Consider the following 21081-nt stretch of genomic DNA (forward strand, 5'->3'; position numbering starts at 1 on the left):
GCGCATTTGAGGACTAAAATAGGGATTGCATAGGGGTGGACATAGGGATATTCTACGCCACTGATTCCCAACCAGGGTGCCTCCAGCTGTTGTTAAACTCCCAGCATGCCTGGACAGTCAGTGGCTGTCCAGAAATGCTGGGAGCTGTTCTTTTGCAACAGCTGTAGGCTCTGTTTTGGAAACACTGCCGTACGATATGTTTTTTATTTTTATTGGGGGGGACAGTGTAAGGGGGTGTATATCTAGTGTTTTACCCTTTATTATGTGTTAGTGTAGTGTTTTTAGGGTACATTCCCACTGACAGGTTTACAGTGAGTTTCCTGCTAGGAGTTTGCCCTGCGGCAGCTCAAACTTGAAGCAGGAAACTATAAACCTGCCCGTGTGAATGTACCCTGTACATTCACATGGGGGCAAACCTCCAGCTGTTGCAAAACTACTTTTGCAACAGCTGGAGGCACACTGGATGGAAGACCTTCAGTTAAGTTTTGTTACCTAACTCAGTATTTTCCAACCGGTGTGTCTCCAGCTGTTGCAAAACTACAACTCTCAGTATGTACTGATCGCTGAAGGGCATGCTGGGAGATGTAGTTATGCAACAGCTGGAGGTACGCAACTCCTAGCATGCCGAGACAGCAGTTTGTTGTTTGGGCATGCTGGGATTTACAGTCTTGTAACATCTGGAGGGCTACAGTTTAGAGACCATTGCAGAGTGATCTCCAAACTGTGGCCCTCCAGATGTTGCAAAACTACAATTCCCAGCATGCCCAGACCGCAAACTGCAGTGTGGGCATGCTGGGAGTTGTAGTTTTGCAAGATCTGGAGGGCCACAGTTTAGAAACCACTGCACAGTGATCTCCAAACTATAGCCCTCTAAATCTTGCAAAACTACAAATCCCAGCATGCCCAAACGGCTGTCTGGGAATGCTGGGAGTTGTAGTTTTGCAACATCTGGAGGGCTACAGTTTAGAGACCACTGTATAGTGGTCTCCAAACTTTAGCCCCTCCTCAGATGTTGCTAGTCAACTACTCACCGGCTTCCGTATTCTTCACCAGGGAGCCGCACGTCATCGCCGCCCGCCGCCACCGGTCAGGCTACAGTTCCCCGTTCTGCACGGATTACCGTCGGTGGGCAGAACGGGGGAACTGAACTTTAACCCCCCCCCTGCCCCCGATCTGCTATTGGTCATCGCTTCTTGACGACCAATAGCAGGTATGGGAGGGGTGGCACCCCTGCCACCTAACTCCTATCCCTTCAGGGGGACTGGGGGTGTTTTGGAAACCCCCGATCCACCTGATTTTCCGGGTCACCGGACACCGATATGACCCGGATCCGCCAATTGAATTGACCGGCGATCGCTGACATATACCGGCTAGCGGCGGGGATCGGAATTCCCACATGCGTATCCATACGCCCTACGTCCTTAAGGACACAGGATGCAGGGCGTATGCTAAGGGGTTAACCCCTTAAGGACCCAGACAATTTTCAGTGTAGGACCCGGCCATTTTTTGCACATCTGACAACTGTCACTTTAAGCATTAATAACTCTGGGATGCTTTTACCTTTCATTCTGATTCCGAGACTGTTTTTTCATGACATATTCTACTTTATATTAGTGGTAAAATTTTGTTGATACTTGTATCATTTCTTGGTGAAAAATTCCACAATTTGATGAAAACATTTTTAAAATGTTGCATTTTTTTTTACTTTGAAGCTCTCTGCTTATAAGGAAAATGGATATTCCAAATAAATTATATATTGATTCACATATACAATATGTCTACTTTATATTTGCATCATAAAGTTGATGTCTTTACTTTTGGACTACATCAGAGGAAAGTAACACTTCAGTACACTACTTTGCATGGTTCCTCCTCTGCGACTTTTTTTTTATCACATTGCTTTCAACAGCCAGTTTTGTAATCCAGGTCTGAGCTGGTGAATGTTTGTGATGCAACAAACTGGCAGCTTTTTCTTTCTTTTTTTTTAAATAAAAGTCACTTGACTTCAGTTGCATAAATTTATAACAACAGTGACATTTCTGCGACTTTTTTACACCAAAAAAAAAAGCTTGAACTCTATCAATTCCCCCCAATGTCTTTAGCTCTTTGCAGTTAATACAGCTGACAGATTCCCTTAATAATATGATTCAATATAAAAGCAACAGTTCACAGAGCACAACCAAACACATGTTGTGACTAATTTTAGGATAAATGTATGTGCCACAAATAATGGCCTAACAACATGTTCACATAGAGCAGTGAGTAGTTCTAACAAGCGCATCTCCTCCTCAGCAGGGGGCCGCCAGGTGGAACAACCACAGCTGGGGGCGCTGAGAAAAAGAGGCGGGTCCGGGGACAGCCTGATTGACACAACACTGCAGACATAACGTCACGGGGGCATTGTGTGACGTCAGTCGGAGAGGCGGGAGGGGGGTACACCGTGTCACCTTCACTCTGCATGTTTCTCCCCCCAGCACAGGACCTGCAGTCACCGGCCCGAGGTGACGCGGAGCTGGCCTGGTGACGTCACGGGGCGGGTCATAGCGCTTCACCAGCAGGGGGGGTAGTTGTGTGTGTCTGCGCTCTCCCCCCGGTAGCTCCGCCTCCCTCTCCCGGCTCCCATCACACTGACGATGTCCCGGGGCTCTCTGAGGTGGCGTTAGATGGCAGCCGCTGGGGGTGACCAGCCAGACCTGTGAACGTCCCCAGCCACTAGGCCAGCGCGTCTCCAGGACTCTGGGCGTCATGTTGGCCCCGCAGGATGAAAGCTCTGTGCGGGTCGCTCTCCGGTACGTGTGTATTTGGGGTGGTGTGTGGAGCAGTCTCCTGACCTGTGACCTCCGCTCCGGTGAGGCTGGGTGCTGCACCTGCATGCACGGGGGACACACCGGGAGCTACCTGAGCAGGCCTGGCGTGCCTCCATGCTCTCCCGTGGTGCCCCATTCATTTAGCTGCACCTGTCGGGCCCACCCTGGGTAAACGGCGGCCCCCCGGTTCTCTGCACCTGTCCTGGGGCCACTATGTGCCCGGAACTGGGGCCAGGCATTGCTCCGGGAGCTTCAGGCTGAGACCAGGCATTGCTCCGGGAGTCTCTTGTGTTGTCAGGGCAGGGGGTAAACAATGCACTGGGAGAGCCTTGTCCCCTGCAGCTGTGTCACTGCCCCCACTTGTACCCATCTGCTGATAGCATTTATGGCTGCAGGGACCAGTGCAAGCCTCTGCCCCCCAGTGATGTGCCACAGATCATCGAGTCTATGTCATCATGTAGTACAGTGTTTCCCAACCAGGGTGCCTCCAGATCTTGCAAAACTACAACTCCCAGCATGCCTGGACAGCCAAAGCCTGTCCAGGCATGCTGGGAGTTGTAGTTTTGCAACATCTGGAGGCACCCTGATTGGGAAACACTGATGTAGTATGATGTTACTTATGAATATTGGGTGTGGTAGTCCTCAATGTAAAGCTGGCCACATTCTGGATACACTGGGGACATAATGGGCGTATAGATCATACTGGATACACTGGGGACATGATGGGAGTATAGATCATACAGGATATGCAGGGGACATGATGAGAGTATAGATCATACAGGATATACTGGGGACATGATGGGAGTATGGATCATGCAGGATACACTGGGGACATGATGGGAGTATGGATCATACAGGATATACTGGGGACATGATGGGAGTATAGATCATGCAGGATACACTGGGGACATGATGGGAGTATAGATCATACAGGATACACTGGGGACATGATGGGAGTATAGATCGTACTGGATACACTGGGGACATGATGGGAGTATAGATCATACAGGATATGCAGGGGACATGATGAGAGTATAGATCATACAGGATATACTGGGGACATGATGGGAGTATGGATCATGCAGGATACACTGGGGACATGATGGGAGTATAGATCATACAGGATACACTGGGGACATGATGGGAGTATAGATCATGCAGGATACACTGGGGACATGATGGGAGTATAGATCATACAGGATACACTGGGGACATGATGGGAGTATAGATCATACAGGACATGAGGGGACATGATGGGAGTATGGATCGTACAGGACATGAGGGGACATGATGGGAGTATGGATCGTACAGGACATGAGGGGACATGATGGGAGTATAGATCGTACAGGACATGAGGGGACATGATGGGAGTATAGATCGTACAGGATATGCAGGGGACATGATGGGAGTATAGATCATACAGGACATGCAGGGGACATGATGGGAGTATGGATCATGCAGGATATGAGGGGACATGATGGGAGTATAGATCATACAGGACATGAGGGGACATGATGGGAGTATAGATCATACAGGACATGAGGGGACATGATGGGAGTATAGATCATACAGGACATGAGGGGACATGATGGGAGTATAGATCATACAGGACATGAGGGGACATGATGGGAGTATAGATCATACAGGACATGAGGGGACATGATGGGAGTATAGATCATACAGGACATGATGGGAGTATGGATTATGCAGGATACACTTGGATTATGCAGGATACACTTGGGACATCTTTAGTCTGGTCCTATAAATATTTGGCACCACAAATTGGCAGCTTCTTGTCTGATGCATTAAAAATAACCTGTATGCTGCTGGAGAAATGCATGTTGGGTGGGAGTAGTTGAGCACTTCTTATGTGCTTCCAGTATGCCAGACTGTGTGTAAGGGGTGTGTAACCTTTTGCTTTCTCAATCTTGTTTCTCCCTTTCCTGTCCTGAGGTACCTTGAGGCAGCCCGGCTTGTGTAGTGCATACCATAGACAGATGACAGCCCAGTCTCAGCTGGAACTTGAAAGGCCACGTTGTGCACATTTTCTAGGGAACGCTCTATGGGCAGGAAATGTCAGTAATATCAGAGGGGAGGGTAAGACTGTATGGTGAACCATCTGATGCTTATGGCAGAATGTCTGCAGCTCCTCACACTTGTGGCAGATTTGTTGCAAAAAATTCTGCAACTGTCTTGTTTGTTTAAATGCTGAAGAAATAACAATATGCTGATGTATGCAGCAGAGAGAAATTTCTGCAACAATTCTGACCTGTGTGAACATACCCGAATATTGCATACTAGGTACAAGTTCATTTTCACATCCGTTTTTAGGTGAGGTTTATTGCACAAATGTAACTTACATGTTGCCCATCTCACATCTTTTCGTAGGCAGGTTTATTTTGTTTCTTCAGTATCTGATTTACTACTAGATGAGTAAATCTCTACATAACTTGTCATGGTCTAGACCAGTGGTCTCCAGCCTGCGGACCTCCAGATGTTGCAAAACTACAACTCCCAGCATGCCCAGACAGCCTTTGGCTGTCCGGGCATGCTGGGAGTTGTAGTTTTGAATCACCTGGAGGTCCGCAGGTTGGAGACCACTGGTTTAGAACACAGGTACCGGGTGTTTCTGCACATGAACTTACTGCCTTAGCTTAATGGGAATCTGTCAGCAGTTTTCAGCCATCAACAGCTGACAGCCCTATAGAGAGGTAACATTACCTGTTGGCTTGGTCACGCAACTTATACGACCAAGTAAAACAGTGGGTGAGATTAAGGGTAGGTTTGTGCCATCAGGCATGTATTGGTTTGCAGCTTGCCGAAATTGGATGCTAATGTATACAGGCATGGGCCATGTTGACCTGAATGGACCAATTGTAGTTGGCTTGTGATTATGTTCTGGTTTTCAGTACAAACACGTATTGGTTTAGAAAATGACATCACTATCTGACTACATTTGGGCAATTGATGTAAAGAATTCTAGTGCATGTACTTTTCTTTCCCCCCAGTGTACAGGCCGCAGTCATAACTAGTGCTTAAAGGGGTACTCCCGTGGAAAACCTTTTTTTTTTTTTTTTTTTTTAAATCAACTGGTGCCAGGAAGTTAAACAGATTTGTAAATCACTTCTATTAAAAAAATCTTAATCCTTCCAGTACTTTTTAGTGGCTGTATACTAAAGAGAAATCCAAAAAAGTAATGCATTTCCTCTGATGTCATGACCACAGTGCTCTCTGCTGACCTCTGCTGTCCATTTTAGGAACTGTCCAGAGCAGCATATGTTAGCTATGGGGATTTTTTTCCTGCTCTGGACAGTTCCTAAAAAAGGGTTTTTATTTAGTGATATGGGGAGCAGCAGCTCAAGAATACGAGTTGCACAGCGCCTGATTTCCACTGCAATAGAATATGTAAAACAAAAAGGACAATGCACCCGTCTATGTGCCGTTACTCCCAACCAACAAGGTAAGGTAATCACAAAGAAGAAGAAATGTGCTCACTTGGTAGTGTTACGCTTAGAGCATAACATCTACAACTGCTTCAGGAGCCCAACTGGTGTGGGTCAATGGTCATGGTGTGCTGCCTGGATCCTCCCGTCTGGCAGGACGGTCTGTGTAGAATGATCGATGTGAAAGAGGCGATCCTGGTGTGGCGCTCACCTGTACGACAGGAATGAATATCGGAATCCGATGGTAATAGTAAGTAGAGTTTATTCAGGGTATAACACGGGACTACGCTTTACGAAGGGACACGCTCCCCTCTTCCTCAGGTCCAGTCCCTGGGATTGGACCTGAGGAAGAGGGGAGCGTGTCCCTTCGTAACGCGTAGTCCCGTTTTTATATCCTGAGTAAACTCTACTTACTATTACCATCGGATTCCGATATTCATTCCTGTCGCACGGGTGAGCGCCACACCAGGATCGCCTCTTTTTCACATCGATGATTTCCACTGTAGTTATTTTAGGAACACAACAGTGCAGGAATCGGGGTCTCTATATTATCTTGCCTTTAGATAGGGCGGGACAAACCAGGTGACAGATCACCTTAACTGATTTAATTGAGTGTCTTTTACTCTAATGATCTTAGTACTGTGCGGACGATTTAGCGCGGTTATACATTTGTCATATTCATAGTGATAAGCTGAGGCTATCTGTACTGCTTCCCACTGCACTTCCTGATCTGTTTCCTGCGCTTTCTACACCACTACCCTGTAGTGAGTTGCTCAAGAAGTCGGTGTCCTGCTGAAATGGCATTACCGCAGCTTCAGAGCTGTATTCACAATTTTAGCATGTAGCTTGCAAGGAAATTTCTCTAGGGAAGAAAAAGTGTGTCAGCTTTCAGTAAATAGTTACAATTCCTGCTAGCTACATGCTTTTAGGCAATGCAGAAGGCTGACGCAAGGCCTTGTATGAGGAACAGTGTATCTCTGTGTATGCAAAGTCTCATTTTACTACTGAGCTATCTATTTCTGTACAATAACCTTTGTGTTACAGAATACAAGCCACCTTGCAGGGTACGGTCACATATACCGGGCACAGTCTACAGCCTAAATTATTCATGCTTCTCAGAGAGCAAACTATTCCTGTTTTCTGGAAAAAAGCATTGTCACTGCAGATAGCGCTGAAATATTGATGAGCAGGTTTTAGCGATGTGCGGCCTCATACCAGTATATCCAGCTGTTTTATCATCGGCAGATTTAAGGGTTGTTCTCTAATCCTGGCAGTGACAGGCTGTGTACAAATGTACTGACCTGAATGTGGGAGTTTGAGTTTTTTGTGTATTTTGGATATTGTGAATACAGTATAAGGGTTGTGTAATGTTACATGTTTTCAGAACAGCTTATGGTAGGTAGAGGCAGTAGGTTGCACCTGCTTTAGAGCATCCAATGGGCGCCTCTGTTGCAGGTTCCGTTTAAAATAACAAAATACAGTGGTCCCTCAACATATGATGGTAATCCGTTCCAAACGGACCATCGTTTGTTGAAACCATCGCATGTTGAGGGATCCGTGCAATGTAAAGTATAGGACAGTGGTCTACAGCCTGCGGACCTCCAGATGTTGCAAAACTACAACACCCAGCATGCCCGGACAGCCAACGGGCATGCTGGGAGTTGTAGTTTTGCAACATCTGGAGGTCCGCAGGTTGAAGACCACTGTTAGAGGAAGTTGTACTCACCTGTCCCCGCCGCTCCGGACCGTCACCGTTCGTTACCGCTGCCCAATATGTCGCCGTCCATCGCTGTCGCTGTGTCCCCGACACTCCGGCAAGGCCTCTGCTTCCCCGGCATTCGCACTCTCCGTCGCCGCCATCACATCGCTACGCACGCCGCTCCTCTTGGATGAAGGGACGGCGTGCGCAGCGACGTGATGACGTCGATGGAGAGCGCCGATGATGCAGGGATCCCGAAGAGGACGCGCCGGAGCCCCGAGGACAGGTAAGTGATCGTCAGCGGACCACACGGGGCACCATAAGCAGCTATCCCGTGGCAGCTGAAGCAGTCTGCGCTGCCGGATAGCCGTTTATGCGATGGCCCCGACATACAAAAGCATCGTATGTTGATGCTGCCTTCAACATGCGATGGCCTCTGAGAGGCCATCGTATGTTGAAATGATCGTATGTCGAGGCCATCGTAGGTCGAGGGGTCACTGTACTGGACACTATATCGGAAACCTGATGGATCTATTAAACTTAGTGGTGGTCGGCATGCAACACAGATCTACCAGTGTCATTTTTTTTTCTGTTGTTTTACTCCATTCATCCCCTATTTTTGGCTTACAAATACTGATACAGTGATCCCTCAACTTACAATGGCCTCAACATACAATAGTTTCAACATAAAATGGTCTTTTCTGGACCATTGTAACTTGAAACCAGACTCAACATACAATGCTATGGAATCTGCAAAATGTGTCAAGGGCTGGAAGAACTGACCAATCAGAATGGATATTTCACTGGTAAAACCCCTGCATGCACTGACTGGTGTCTGGTAGCGCCCCCTACAGTACAGGGAGGTATTACATGTTCTGTACTCTTTACCTGTGCCAAGGTTAGCTGCTCCTTTGGGCATCAGGTGAGATATACTGTACAGGACCCTGAAGAAGCTTCTTTCCTCTACATAGACCAGTGTTTCCCAAAGAGGGTGCCTCCAGCTTTTGCAAAACTGGTTGGGAAACACTGAAATAGACAGTGATTTACAGCTCCCATCTTTCTTACTTTTATATGTAGGGATTTGCTTTATCTATATTATTTATCTACTTATTTTTGTTTAATCTTCACTTTTTCCTATTTTTGGATGATATTTTGGGGCTTCAGAACCAATTACCAGGTTTCCATGGAGTTATGGTCTCAACATACAATGGTTTCAACATACACTGGTCGTCCTGGAACCAATTAATATTGTAACTTGAGGGACCACTGTACAAAGCAAGGACATGTGAACAGCAAGTTCTACCCCAAATTCCTTGCTAAATTGTCTTCTGAAATTGGTGCAGATTCACATGCTGATTTTGAGGGGGATTTTATGAAAGTATCCATGCAGGAGAGTCATGTCACTTTTTTCCACAATGTTAAATCTTTTTTTATTTTTTATTTTATTTAGCGTGGTGTGGGATTTTCATTGAAATCAATGGGAATTTTTTTTTTTTTTTATGCAAAACTGCTGTAAATTGGATGCAGTAATCGGTGGAAGGCCTGGAAAGACATAAACATTGGGGGAAGAATGGAGTATGAAATATATGCTTTATATGATCAATAATCTGTTTATAACATAGTATTAAAACTAAGGGTACGTTCACACATACAGGATCCTGCACAGATTTAATGCGCTGGATTTGTAACTGCTGATTAGAAGCTGTACTCAGTCATTTAGTTTACATTGAAATCTGCAGCAGAAAATCATGTGCATGAAATCCTGCGCATAAAATCTGCATATGTGTGAACGTACCCTAAAAGAAAGTTCTCCAGTATCACCTGAAAACAAGCAAATACTGGAATACAATTCAAATACTGAGAATATGAGGGAAAAAAAGCTCTGCAGGCAAAAGTTTTCAGTTTAGTTTGGTTGTTGCTGGGCTCCATCTGGTTGGTATTACAGTAGATGATGTTCCTGTCCTCTCAGATCAGCCTATATTTACCTGTCTGATTCCTTTGACTGTTCTTCCCCATCACAGATTATGTTTGCTAGGGATGTCCTGATACCATTTTTTTAAGACAGAGTACCGATACTTTAATTCTAATTTTATTTTAAAGGGAATCTGACCGCAGTGTGCCCCGATCTCTGGCGCTGCTTACCTTATGATATGTGGGTTCCTTGTTGTGTACAATGGAGGCGGCTGCTGTAGTATGAGTCAAGATTTCTCCTCCATTGGGCAGAACAGGGAATTTGCATTGGCGGCGAGACCTATGACCACATGGTGAGCAGCGGTAGAAACCGGGTCACCTGCACTATCTACCTATAAATTCAAGTTAGTGCAGGTGACTCTGCTGTAAGATTGCCTTTAAAGGGGTACTCCACTGGAAAACATTTTCTTTTAAATCAACTGGTGCACAAAAGTGAAACAGATACGTAAATTACCTCTATTAAAAAATCCCAATCCTTCCAGTACTTATCAACTGCTGTATACTACAGAGGAAGTTCTTTTCTTTTTGAATTTCCTTTCTGCCTAACCACAGTGCTCTCTGCCCTCTGTCCATGTCAGAAACTGTCCAGAGAGGATACGTTTGCTATGGAGGTTTCCTCCCACTCTGGACTGTTCCTAAAATTGACAGAGGTGTAAGCAGAGAGCACTGTGGTCAGGCAAATTCAAAAAGAAAAGAACTTCCTGTGTATCATACAGCAGCTGATAGGTACTGGAAGGATTGGGATTTTTTAATAGAAGTAAATTACTAATCTGTATAACTTTCTTGCACCAGTTGATTTAAAAGAAAATGTTTTCCAGTGGAGTACCCCTTTTTAATAGTAGGTAGTATCCCCCTGTAGACATTACATGCCCCCCCCTTGAAGACAGCAGGCCCCCCCCCTTTGAAGACAGCAGGCGCGCCCCCCCTTTGAAGACAGCAGGCGCGCCCCCCCCTTTGAAGACAGCAGGCGCGCCCCCCCCTTTGAAGACAGCAGGCGCGCCCCCCCCCCTTGTAGACAGCAGGCGCGCCCCCCCCCCTTGTAGACAGCAGGCGCGCCCCCCCCCCCTTGTAGACAGCAGGCGCGCCCCCCCCCCTTGTAGACAGCAGGCGCGCCCCCCCCCCCTTGTAGACAGCAGGCGCGCCCCCCCCCCCTTGTAGACAGCAGGCGCGCCCCCCCCCCCTTGTAGACAGCAGGCGCGCCCCCCCCCCTTGTAGACAGCAGGCGCGCCCCCCCCCCCTTGTAGACAGCAGGCGCGCCCCCCCCCCTTGTAGACAGCAGGCGCGCCCCCCCCTTGTAGACAGCAGGCGCCGCCCCCCCCTTGTAGACAGCAGGCGCCCCCCCCCCCCTTGTAGACAGCAGGCGCCCCCCCCCCCCTTGTAGACAGCAAGCGCCCCCCCCTGTAAACAGCAGGCCCCCCGACTTGTAGACAGCAGGGCCCCCCCACTTGTAGACCGCAGCCCCCCTGCAGACATTAGTAGCAGCCTCCCTGTAGACCGCAGCCCCCACCCTGTCGAGTGCTGCCGCTCCGCAGCCCTGTTCTCCCGTCCGCACCATGGAGGAGCATGTGACATATACGTCGCTCTGCTTCCTCCATAGCGTTACGCTGGGCACAGTGGAGGAGGTGGAGTGACGTGTGTGTCACATGCTCCTCCATGGAATGCCATGATGAGGACGGGAGAACGGGGCAGCAGAGCGGCAGCAGGTATCGTATTTGGTATCGGGGACATTGAACGAGTCCCCGAATACCATGCAAATGGCTAGTATGGGCCCCGATACAGATACTAGTATCGGGACATCCCTAATGTTTGCATATTTTCTAATTCGGGCTGGTTTGTTTTATTGTTTTTCTTTTCCTTCTCTCAATCAAATGATGGGACCAACATCAAGCATTGAAATGATTAATTAGTAAAATTACTGTTTGCAGGTTTTTTTTTTTTTTTTTTTGGGGAAAAAAATAATTTGTCCATCGTTCTAAAGTTTCTGGAAATTTTACTTCACTTACATCTCTTTAGATTTTAGTATATTACCATGCCCTTTGGGAGTAAGGTACCATAACTTTACAGCAACATACAGTCTGTATAATGCATGTGAATGGATTTAGCAAGTCCTATTTTCACAACTCAGAAAAAAAGTTAGCTCCAATTAGAAAACATAATGCAGATTTTATCTAACTTCTTCTGTTGTTCTTCTGATATTTCACAGAATTTTCTGTGTTCATATCCACTCTTTTGTAAGAGGCAGTGCAAATGGGAATCTGTCAGCTCTGTACAGGTATAGAGATCCACACTCCAGCAGATAGGTGATAGTGAGAGAAAACCTAGCCATACCTCCATTTTGTACTGATGGCCATTTGTAAACTGATGAAATAGTTTTTTAGGGTGAAGAAGGCGTTGTGCTGCTGTGGTTTGTTGTCACTTAAAAAAAGAAAAGGAGGGGGTGGGGAAATAATTTTATGAGTGTACATACAGAGGGATGGTTAGTTTTATCTCACTATGACCTTCCTGCTGCTGTCTTCAGCTCTCTACCTCATAGTGCAAATTGTGAACCTGTCCTTACGTTGACACATGCAGTAATTTTTACAGTTTCTCTACCAATAAATAATAATGAAAAGGAAAAACAAAACGGCACCGTTCTGATACAGTGTGACTGTATAAGGTGCTGGTTATTTATTTAGTTTGGTGCCAAAGCTTGGGACAAGAACATGGCATTCGGTAAGAGTTTTTCATACAGCTCTAATGATACTAAAAGTAAAAAATACAAAACAGAGCTTCCCATTGGGCAGTATGTTTGAACTAGGTGAGAGTATATAAAGTAGATTCTCTCCTTGTCAGTTTGTGTTTGGCACAGGACAACCTTATAAGCCTCTGGTAGTCACAATCCTTAAGATCCTTGATTGCGATGCCCAAACCAGGAGTATTCGAGTCGTGCAGATCCACATTCGATATATGCACTTGTATGTGGAGAAATGGATGAAAATTTCCAGGTAATCGGCGACCACCGTGGATGGAAATGACTGTCCAGAAATCTCCACAAGCCTTTCCATCAATTTGAAGGTACTTTGGTTTACAAAGTACTTTCAATTTAATGGAAAGGTTTGTGATTGGTGCCTCCAGCTGTTGCAAGTCTATGGCTGTCCGGCAATACTGGAAGTTGTTGTTTTGCAACAGCTGGAGCCTCTGTTTAGGAAACACTGTCGTATGAGATTTTTTTCATTTTTATTAGGGGGGAACGTGTAAGGGGGTGTATATGTAGCATTTTACTTTTCATTATTTGTTAGTGTAGTGTTTTTTAGGGTACAGTCACACAGGCAGGGGTTCACAGTGAGTTTTCCGCTCAAACTGTAAACCTGCCCGTGTGAATGTACCCTGTACATTCACATGGGAAAACCTTGTTTCACATGGGAAAACATGCCTGGCAAAACTACAACTCCCAGAATGCACTGACAGTCCATACATGCTGGGAGTTGTAGTTTTGCAACAGCTGTAGGCACACTTGTGGGGAACCACTGAGTTAAGAAACAAACTCTAGCTCAGTGATTTCAACCCGTGTACCTCCAGCTGTTGCAAGTGCATTCTGGGAGTTTTGTAGTTTTGCAACAGCTGGAGGCACACAGGTTGAAATCACTGAGTTAGGAAACAGACTCTAGCTTAGTGTTACCCAACCAGTGTGCCTAAAGCTGTTGCAAAACTACAATTCCAAGCATGCCCAGACAGTAAGGGATGCTGGACGTGTAGTTCTGCAATATCTGGCCCTTCAGATGTTTCAGAACTACAACTCCCAGCATGCCTGGCAAGTCTGGGCATGCTAGGAGTTGTAGTTATGCACCAACTGGGGAAGAACAGTTTGGAGACTTTTCTAATAGTAGTATTACAAGAGACTTTCTGTGTATTCTGTTTCTTAGTATATAAGTACTGTATTGGGTCAGCAGAGAGAATGCTTGCCACCAAGACAAATCTTCTCCTAATGGCCCTACTCTTTCTCTACATTATTTAGTGCTTATTCACATTGTGTGCCAACTCAGTACAGTCTTCATTGGGCATTACAGGCTACGCATATGAAATGTCATGCTAAGTGTTTGTACATAAAATTGACAAGATTTCACTACTGAAGTATGTACCGTATGAAATATTTTTCACCTGTAGTAAGTGTAAAATATTGTAGTCATTTTGCATAATTGGGCAAGGTTCCTGCCTAATAGGCTGGCAGAGCATTCAGACTGTCACTTATTAGGAAGGCTTTGTTAAGGTTGTTTAACTGTTGTTACACATGCATGAAACAGACTGTGGTCTCAATGTGGCATGTGTTTAGCATGCTAAATGCCAAAAGTACTTGATAATCTCCCCTTTATGTTTTAGCTGGAGCTAGAATAGGAGCTTTCCGGCTGGAGTGAGTACTATAAGTAAGGAATTAAAATTCTTTAACTACGGTACTTTAAATCGTGTTGCCTATAGTAAGCAATCGCTGAACTGTAGAGATGGAGGTATACAGTATAGAAGTATACAGTACAGTGGATAGTATAACAGATGTATACTGATATGCAGTAAGCAGGGGCACTAGAATTCACTGTGTCCTTAGGCCTTTACAGGAACATTCAGTATATTTTTTTCTCTAACTTGCAAATTATTCAGTAAAGATTGCATCAAATACTGAAGTGTGACAGGATGTTTGGGGCAGATTATGATAAAGATGTCCTATTTTGTATTAGTTGACTGTTGCATGGATATTCTCTATAGGAGACATAGAACAGAAAATGTACCGGCAGATAAGAGCCATTTGGCCCATCTAGTCTGCCCAGTAGAGACCATTAGCTTGGCATTCTGAGTACTTCCTACATATTTAAATGCAGAAATAAGTGTTTTAGATTAAGATGTACTCCTGCAATTTGGCCTCATGCAAGGTTGAAGATAATGATCATATGATGGTGCCCAAGTTTTGGTCAGCCCTTTTCAACTAGTGTCCATCCTTTAAAAATAAAAATAAATAAATAAATAAAAAAAAAACTGTTTTACTTACCTCCGCCTACATTCGTGTACTGATTCCCCATTCTACCTGCAGTCTGCTGTGGTGTTATAGAAGCAGCAGACGTTGTCGGGTATTTTTTTTGGCACTTTGTTAAAATTACCGACCACATCAGGTGACCATCTCAGCCAACCAGCAGCCTTGGTGGGAATGCTCTGTATGGAGCGTCATGGCAAGGCTGCTGATTGGTTGCGGCAGCCACTTGACCGCCGACCAAAGACATCTGCTGCTGAACATTGGAGCGCTCATCAAAGACATACGATGCTGAACATTGGAGCGCCCATCAAAGACATACGATGCTGAACATTGGAGCGCCCATCAAAGACATACGATGCTGAACATTGGAGCGCCCATCAAAGACATACGATGCTGAACATTGGAGCGCCCATCAAAGACATACGATGCTGAACATTGGAGCGCCCATCAAAGACATACGATGCTGAACATTGGAGGCAGAATGGGGAATCAACTTGGGAACTGAGGTGGAGGTAAGTAAAACAGTTTGTTTATTGTATTAAAAAGATGAGGAAATTTTGACTGTGCCACACGGGGAAGATGGTGGGCAGCAGTGAACTGACACATGGTGGGGAGTTGAGGGGAGAGTAATAACTGTGACATATGGGGGAGACAAGGGGACAGTAATAACTGAGACACAAGGAAAAGATTGGACACTAATGACTGTGATACAGAGATGAGGGGACACTACTGACTGATGATATGATGTCACATTATGACCTTGCGTAGTGACATCATTTTACATGACTTGCTGCATCCTGGTTCCTAGTTTCTTAACAACTTTGTCATATATATGTCATATATCTGGACTGCAGTGTGGAATTTGTCTGCTTTTATCTAAGTCCAAAACTTTAGTTTTCTTCACACTTTACTTCTTAAAGTAACCCCCAGTATGTCTGTTGTATATATGAAATAAGTTATTTAGGAGATATTTATATAGCGTGCAGTTGTGGCTTACTCCATTTTGGCCTGTGATTTGAGAAAACCACATCACATAAAACATCCGCCCACTATGCCATACATGCCTCTTTGTCTGTCATACTTGTGGGTCTTCTCTGTCAGTCAGCCTTGTGTGTTTGTTGTGATGCTTGGAAACCTGTTGTAATGAAGCCATGAATAGGATGAGACTTCAATGAAGTAGATTTTAGTTTTTTATCAATATTTATGTGCAGTTACATTCTAACACCCATGCATTGACATGCTGTGACATGCTCCCTGTCATCCTTTAAGATGATCTCAATACAGACTTCATCTCCATCAAAAACCTGAAGTTGGGCGTGCTCTAGTATTTGCCACTCATCTCTGTGAAGCTCTTCTGATTATAGTCGTGTGCTTGCTTGTTGGAGGAGTAGGAGGAGGCCTTGTGTGTGTGAACTTAATAGACACCTGTTGTGTCAAAATAAGAAGACATTGAAAAGTCTGACATCTGTAAATACTTACTTTCCACTTAGGAAAGATATGTTTCAGGTTTTACAAGTACTGTTAGGAAACAAGCTTGATGTTGGGACATTTCCTTAAAGTGGTATGCTGAGAAGTAATTATTATTTTTTTATTTTTTTTTACAATTGTGCTCAGACTTTGGGTTAAAAAACAAAACAAAAAAACACCCTTTGCTTACTGTTCAGCACTTCTGGTGTTGGGGGTAAGAATATGGACTTGCGCTCAATAATTGGCTGCAGCAGTGTCCTGCCTAAGTGGCCAAAATGCTTGTTTTATATAGTACATTGACTTAAATGAGAAATGCTCAAACTTTTTAGAGTGGTTCCATTTGGAAATTCACATCAAGATCAATGGAAATATGAAACAAATATTGCTGCAAAACTTGGCATGCAGGCATTTTTTATTTCAATCTTTTTACTTTCTTGCTGTTTTATAAGGGTGTTGATGATCACTGGATCTGTGAACAGTGTTGAGCAGTGAAATGTCTGTGCACACATCACATATAAAATGTAGAAGTTAAAAAGGTTAGGGAATTATAAAGTGATTTCCCCCCCCCCCCCCCTCCTCTTGCAGTTATGTCTGTAGAGGCTTTCATGTGTACAGGCACTCACAAGGGGGGAGATTTATCAAAACCTGTCCAGGGGAAAAGTTGCCCATAGCAACCAATCAGGTCGCTTCTTTCATTTCACCGAGGCCTTGTTAAAAATGAAAGAAGCTATCTGATTGGTGGCTATGGGCAACTTTCCTCTGGACATGTTTTGATAAATCTCCCCATAGAGATCAGTGATCCTACTATTGGGCCTTCCTCATCTCTCTATTCTATTTCAAAGAGTAGAGAAGTGTTTTAAAAATGCCTGTGTATATAGTCCATTAGGGCAGGTCCATGTATAATCGTGTATTTTCTTTTTTATTTCCAGGTATATTTTATTTTCCTTTAACAAAAATTAATTACATAAAACGCATTTTGTTATGCACAGTCTAATAATCTTGAGTTAACCCCAACCCCATCCCGTAGGAGGAAAGAAAGGGGGGAATGATATATATTTTGGAATTTTGCCAAAGCCTTCTTCATTTTTTTTGCTTTAAGGAATTCATATTTTCTAGTTCCTTCTACTAATGTAATCCAGTCTTATATATATATATATATATATATATATATATATATATATATATATATATATTTATTTATTTCAGGACATCTATCTGAGAGCCATATGCTCAGAATAATATTTTTAGTACATTGTATTCTCAGAATAATATTTTTAGTACAATGTAATCTGAGAAAGTTAGTGTATGAATGTCCTGAATTACCTTTTTTCCCCTAATGCATTGTAGAATTTTATTCCAAAATCTATATATGTCGTCATAGTCCCAGACAATATGAAAAAAATCCGCCTTCTCTATTTTACAGCGGGGGCATTCTGCCTTATCTTTATATCCCATATTTCTTATAACCATGGGGGAGAGGTACAAATTACATAAACATTTGAATTGCATGATTTTAAAATTAGTGTTGATTGAGAGACGCGCAATATTTCTAATGGCCAATTCCCATCTACCTTTTTCCAGCTGAAACCCCTCGCGCTCCCAACTCCTCTGAATCTTTCCTATTTCGCCCCTCTGTTATACATTTTTGTCCTTATCTTCCCCTCACTATTTTCACCATATAACTATTCGATAAATTCCTCCTCCTCGACCCGCAACCTATTCCTATCCTTAGTAGCCTTATCTGCTGCTCCTTAATGAATATACCAAAATGGATGGGCTTTTTCCAATTTAAATTCATACTGCATTTCTTCAAAACATTAGTACTGTGTTACTATATATGTGTGTTGGATCAAGATAACCCCTTCCTTTCCCAAAATACCTCTTGCCCAAGCCCATTAAACTCTTCTAAAGTCCTTTTATTCCAAAGTTGTGTAAATTTGAAACTATACTTAGTGTCCAAAGTCTTTTTTAACCATGTCCATATGTTCACCAGACTTTACGCAAATGAGAACTCCCTGCATTGTGCACGTGTGATTTGTCCTGCTTCAAGGGCAGCAAATATATCCCTAAACTTATACAAATTGTTCATTAAACAGTGATACTGTATATCCGATTTGTGATTTTACTTTTCATTAATTTCCCCCTTCTATAAAACTTATTTGACCTCTGAAAAAAATGGATGTTTTAAGCCTTCTCATTAAGAAAATCAGAAAATCCTCTTTGTTTTTCCTTCATTGTCATAAGTCAAAATTCCTGGACTATTTGAATACTCCTCTTCTGCCCTGTTATTTCTAAATTTTTTAAGTCCTCTTTGTGTTTTTTAAACTTTTACCCCCAACAGATTTCTTTAAACAGAATCCCCCTAATGCTTTTAAGGCATCCCATACCATCTGAATATTAGTTGCACCTTTTGCTTATCTCCCAAAACAAGGATATTTCGGATATTATGTATTTGTCCGCATCAGTTAGGGTTAACCAGTGTGGATTCATTATCATTTGTTTTGTTCTATTACCACTATCCTGTTCCCACCCCAATACCACCTGAACTGGACAGTGGTCCGAAAGTGTTTTTAGCTTCATAGGACATTTTCTTAAACAGTGAGTTAGCTACTTGATGTCCAAAACACAGATCAGTACGTGAGGCGGTCCTGTGTGAGGTGCTGTAAAACAAGAAAAGACCAGTTTTCCGCCATATAACAGTCTCCATACATCCTCCCACCCCATAATCTCCACAAATTTTGCAAACTGTGACTTTCCCCTATTTCCCTTAGTGGACCCTGCTACTCTCTTTATTTTCATTCATTACTGCGTTGAAGCTGCCATTTAATATCAAAGCTGCTTCCTGATGGTCTAGCACAGAGTTACATAGTCGGCTCAGAACTTGTAAGGAAAAGGGCAGTGGTATATAGACAAAGCCGAGTATAACTTCCATTTTTTTTAAGAAGACCATATGAAAAGATATATCTTCCATATTCATCCATTTTAATTTCCCTGTGATTTGGTATTAAGTGGTGTATATAGATCGAAACCCCTGCCGAGTATGTAGACTGGTATATGTGACTGGCCTATTTTCTTTGAAGTAGATGGCTATTGCCGGGGGTCAGATGTTTCTCTAGAAGGGCAACTGTTGCCAAAGATTCAGAATTATTTGATAAAAAAATTGCACTTTTTTTTTTATTTTTTTTTTATTTTTTTTTTTTTACTTCTCCCAACCCCGTTATATTCCAAATTACTATTTTAACAGACATTAAACAAAAAAAATAATAAACACAGGCAACCCCCTCCCTTATCCTCCTCTGGACAATCCCCCCCCCTCCCCTCCCACCATTGATCCGGTGCAATTACCAGATCTCTTGACCTATCCAATAGTACCGTGCACCCCCCTCACCACGCACACATCAATATCAGAGTTCTTAAATAGCAGAAAGGCAAAACAGAACAAGAAACTATAAAAAATAAAAAAGCTGCGTAGGCGCTGAAGATTTAACCCATTATCACCAAAAACGTTGCTATCCTAGTCCTTGAATCTTTACTCTTAGTTATCAGCATTCATCAGGATTCATCATTATCACAAAGCTTCAGCATCTAACCAGTCAGTGGCCTCCTGGGAAGTTTAAAAAAAAAAAAAACAGCACTCTTCCTCTATAGGTAACCCTAAGCTTATAAGGAAACAATAGAGAGAACTGGATTTTGGCCTGCTGTAAGCGCTGTTTGACATTTTTATAGCTTGCTCTTAATATCTGCATAGTCGGGGAATAGTGCTATTTTTTTTTTCTCCATTCTAAAACACTTCTCCCATTTCTCTCGCTTTTCTGAGTATGTTTGTCTCAGGCACTAAGAATTTTCATGATCCAGGTTCTTGGTGGCGAACCTGGTGGCAGTTTCTTTGTGGGTACTCGGTGGGCCCGTTCTAAATTGAATTGTGTTGTTAAATTCTGTGCCCCAAAAGTATCCAAGATCCATTTGTAGCAGAAGGAGCATGGATCCTCCTGTTCCCACCCTTCTGGCAATCAAATCAAATGAATATTTGCTCTCCGGGAGCGGTCCTCTGAGTCGGTGTCCTTTTTTTGGATCATATCCATTTGTATTTTTTTTACTTTTTCATTCCTTCTCCAAGTTCATTATTTGTTGAAGTAATTCTGGGAAGACAGTTTCTATACTGTCAACCCTTTCTTTGGCTTTTCTTAAGTCATCTCGAATAAATGATACTTCTGCAGAAAGTGATCCCATCTGGGATTGCAAGTCCTCCATACCTTTGTTACATTTTTGTACTTCCGTTAGTATTTGGTTTAAAATTTGTGGCATAGCCTCTCCTTGCCCCTCCTCCCGAACCTCCTCTGTCTCCAGGACTGAAAATCTGGATCCAGTATCGGTGCACAAGGCAATCTGTTGTTTTTGTCCATGAGTTTTGGAGGGCATTCCCCGGGATTTCAAATATTTGTCAATACAGGTTGCTGTAGGGGATTCTCCCTCATTTACTCTGCCTCCCAATTTCCTTTGTCTCTTAGGGGCCATATTCATCAATAATAACTCTCTGCTACCATCAGTTTACTCCCTTAATCCCCTGTTCCCCTTATCTCTACTCTTGATTTTATAATCAATTGTATGAAGTCAGACAGCCACAACTGTTAAATAAACAAAAAAGAGAAAAAAGTAAAACAAATAACAAAGAGCAAGTAAAGAGTTCCTAAATGCCTT

The 21081-nt window shown here is 43.6% G+C and overlaps 1 protein-coding gene across 8 annotated transcripts in view; it reads left to right on the top strand.

Annotated features, from left to right (window-relative positions):
• The first annotated feature begins 2595 nt into the window (after positions 1-2595).
• The window catches only part of KIF21A (kinesin family member 21A), a 186443-nt gene continuing 167957 nt past the window's right edge, over positions 2596-21081 (top strand). For all 8 annotated transcript variants that reach the window (XM_056573651.1, XM_056573652.1, XM_056573650.1 and 5 more), the window contains exon 1: positions 2596-2789. In XM_056573651.1, the coding sequence (XP_056429626.1) occupies positions 2746-2789 (44 nt within the window). In that variant the 5' untranslated portion in view covers positions 2596-2745. The remainder of the gene's footprint in view (positions 2790-21081) is intronic.

The sequence above is a fragment of the Hyla sarda genome, chromosome 4, assembly GCF_029499605.1.
Source record: "Hyla sarda isolate aHylSar1 chromosome 4, aHylSar1.hap1, whole genome shotgun sequence".
Classification (NCBI taxonomy): Eukaryota; Metazoa; Chordata; class Amphibia; order Anura; family Hylidae; genus Hyla; species Hyla sarda.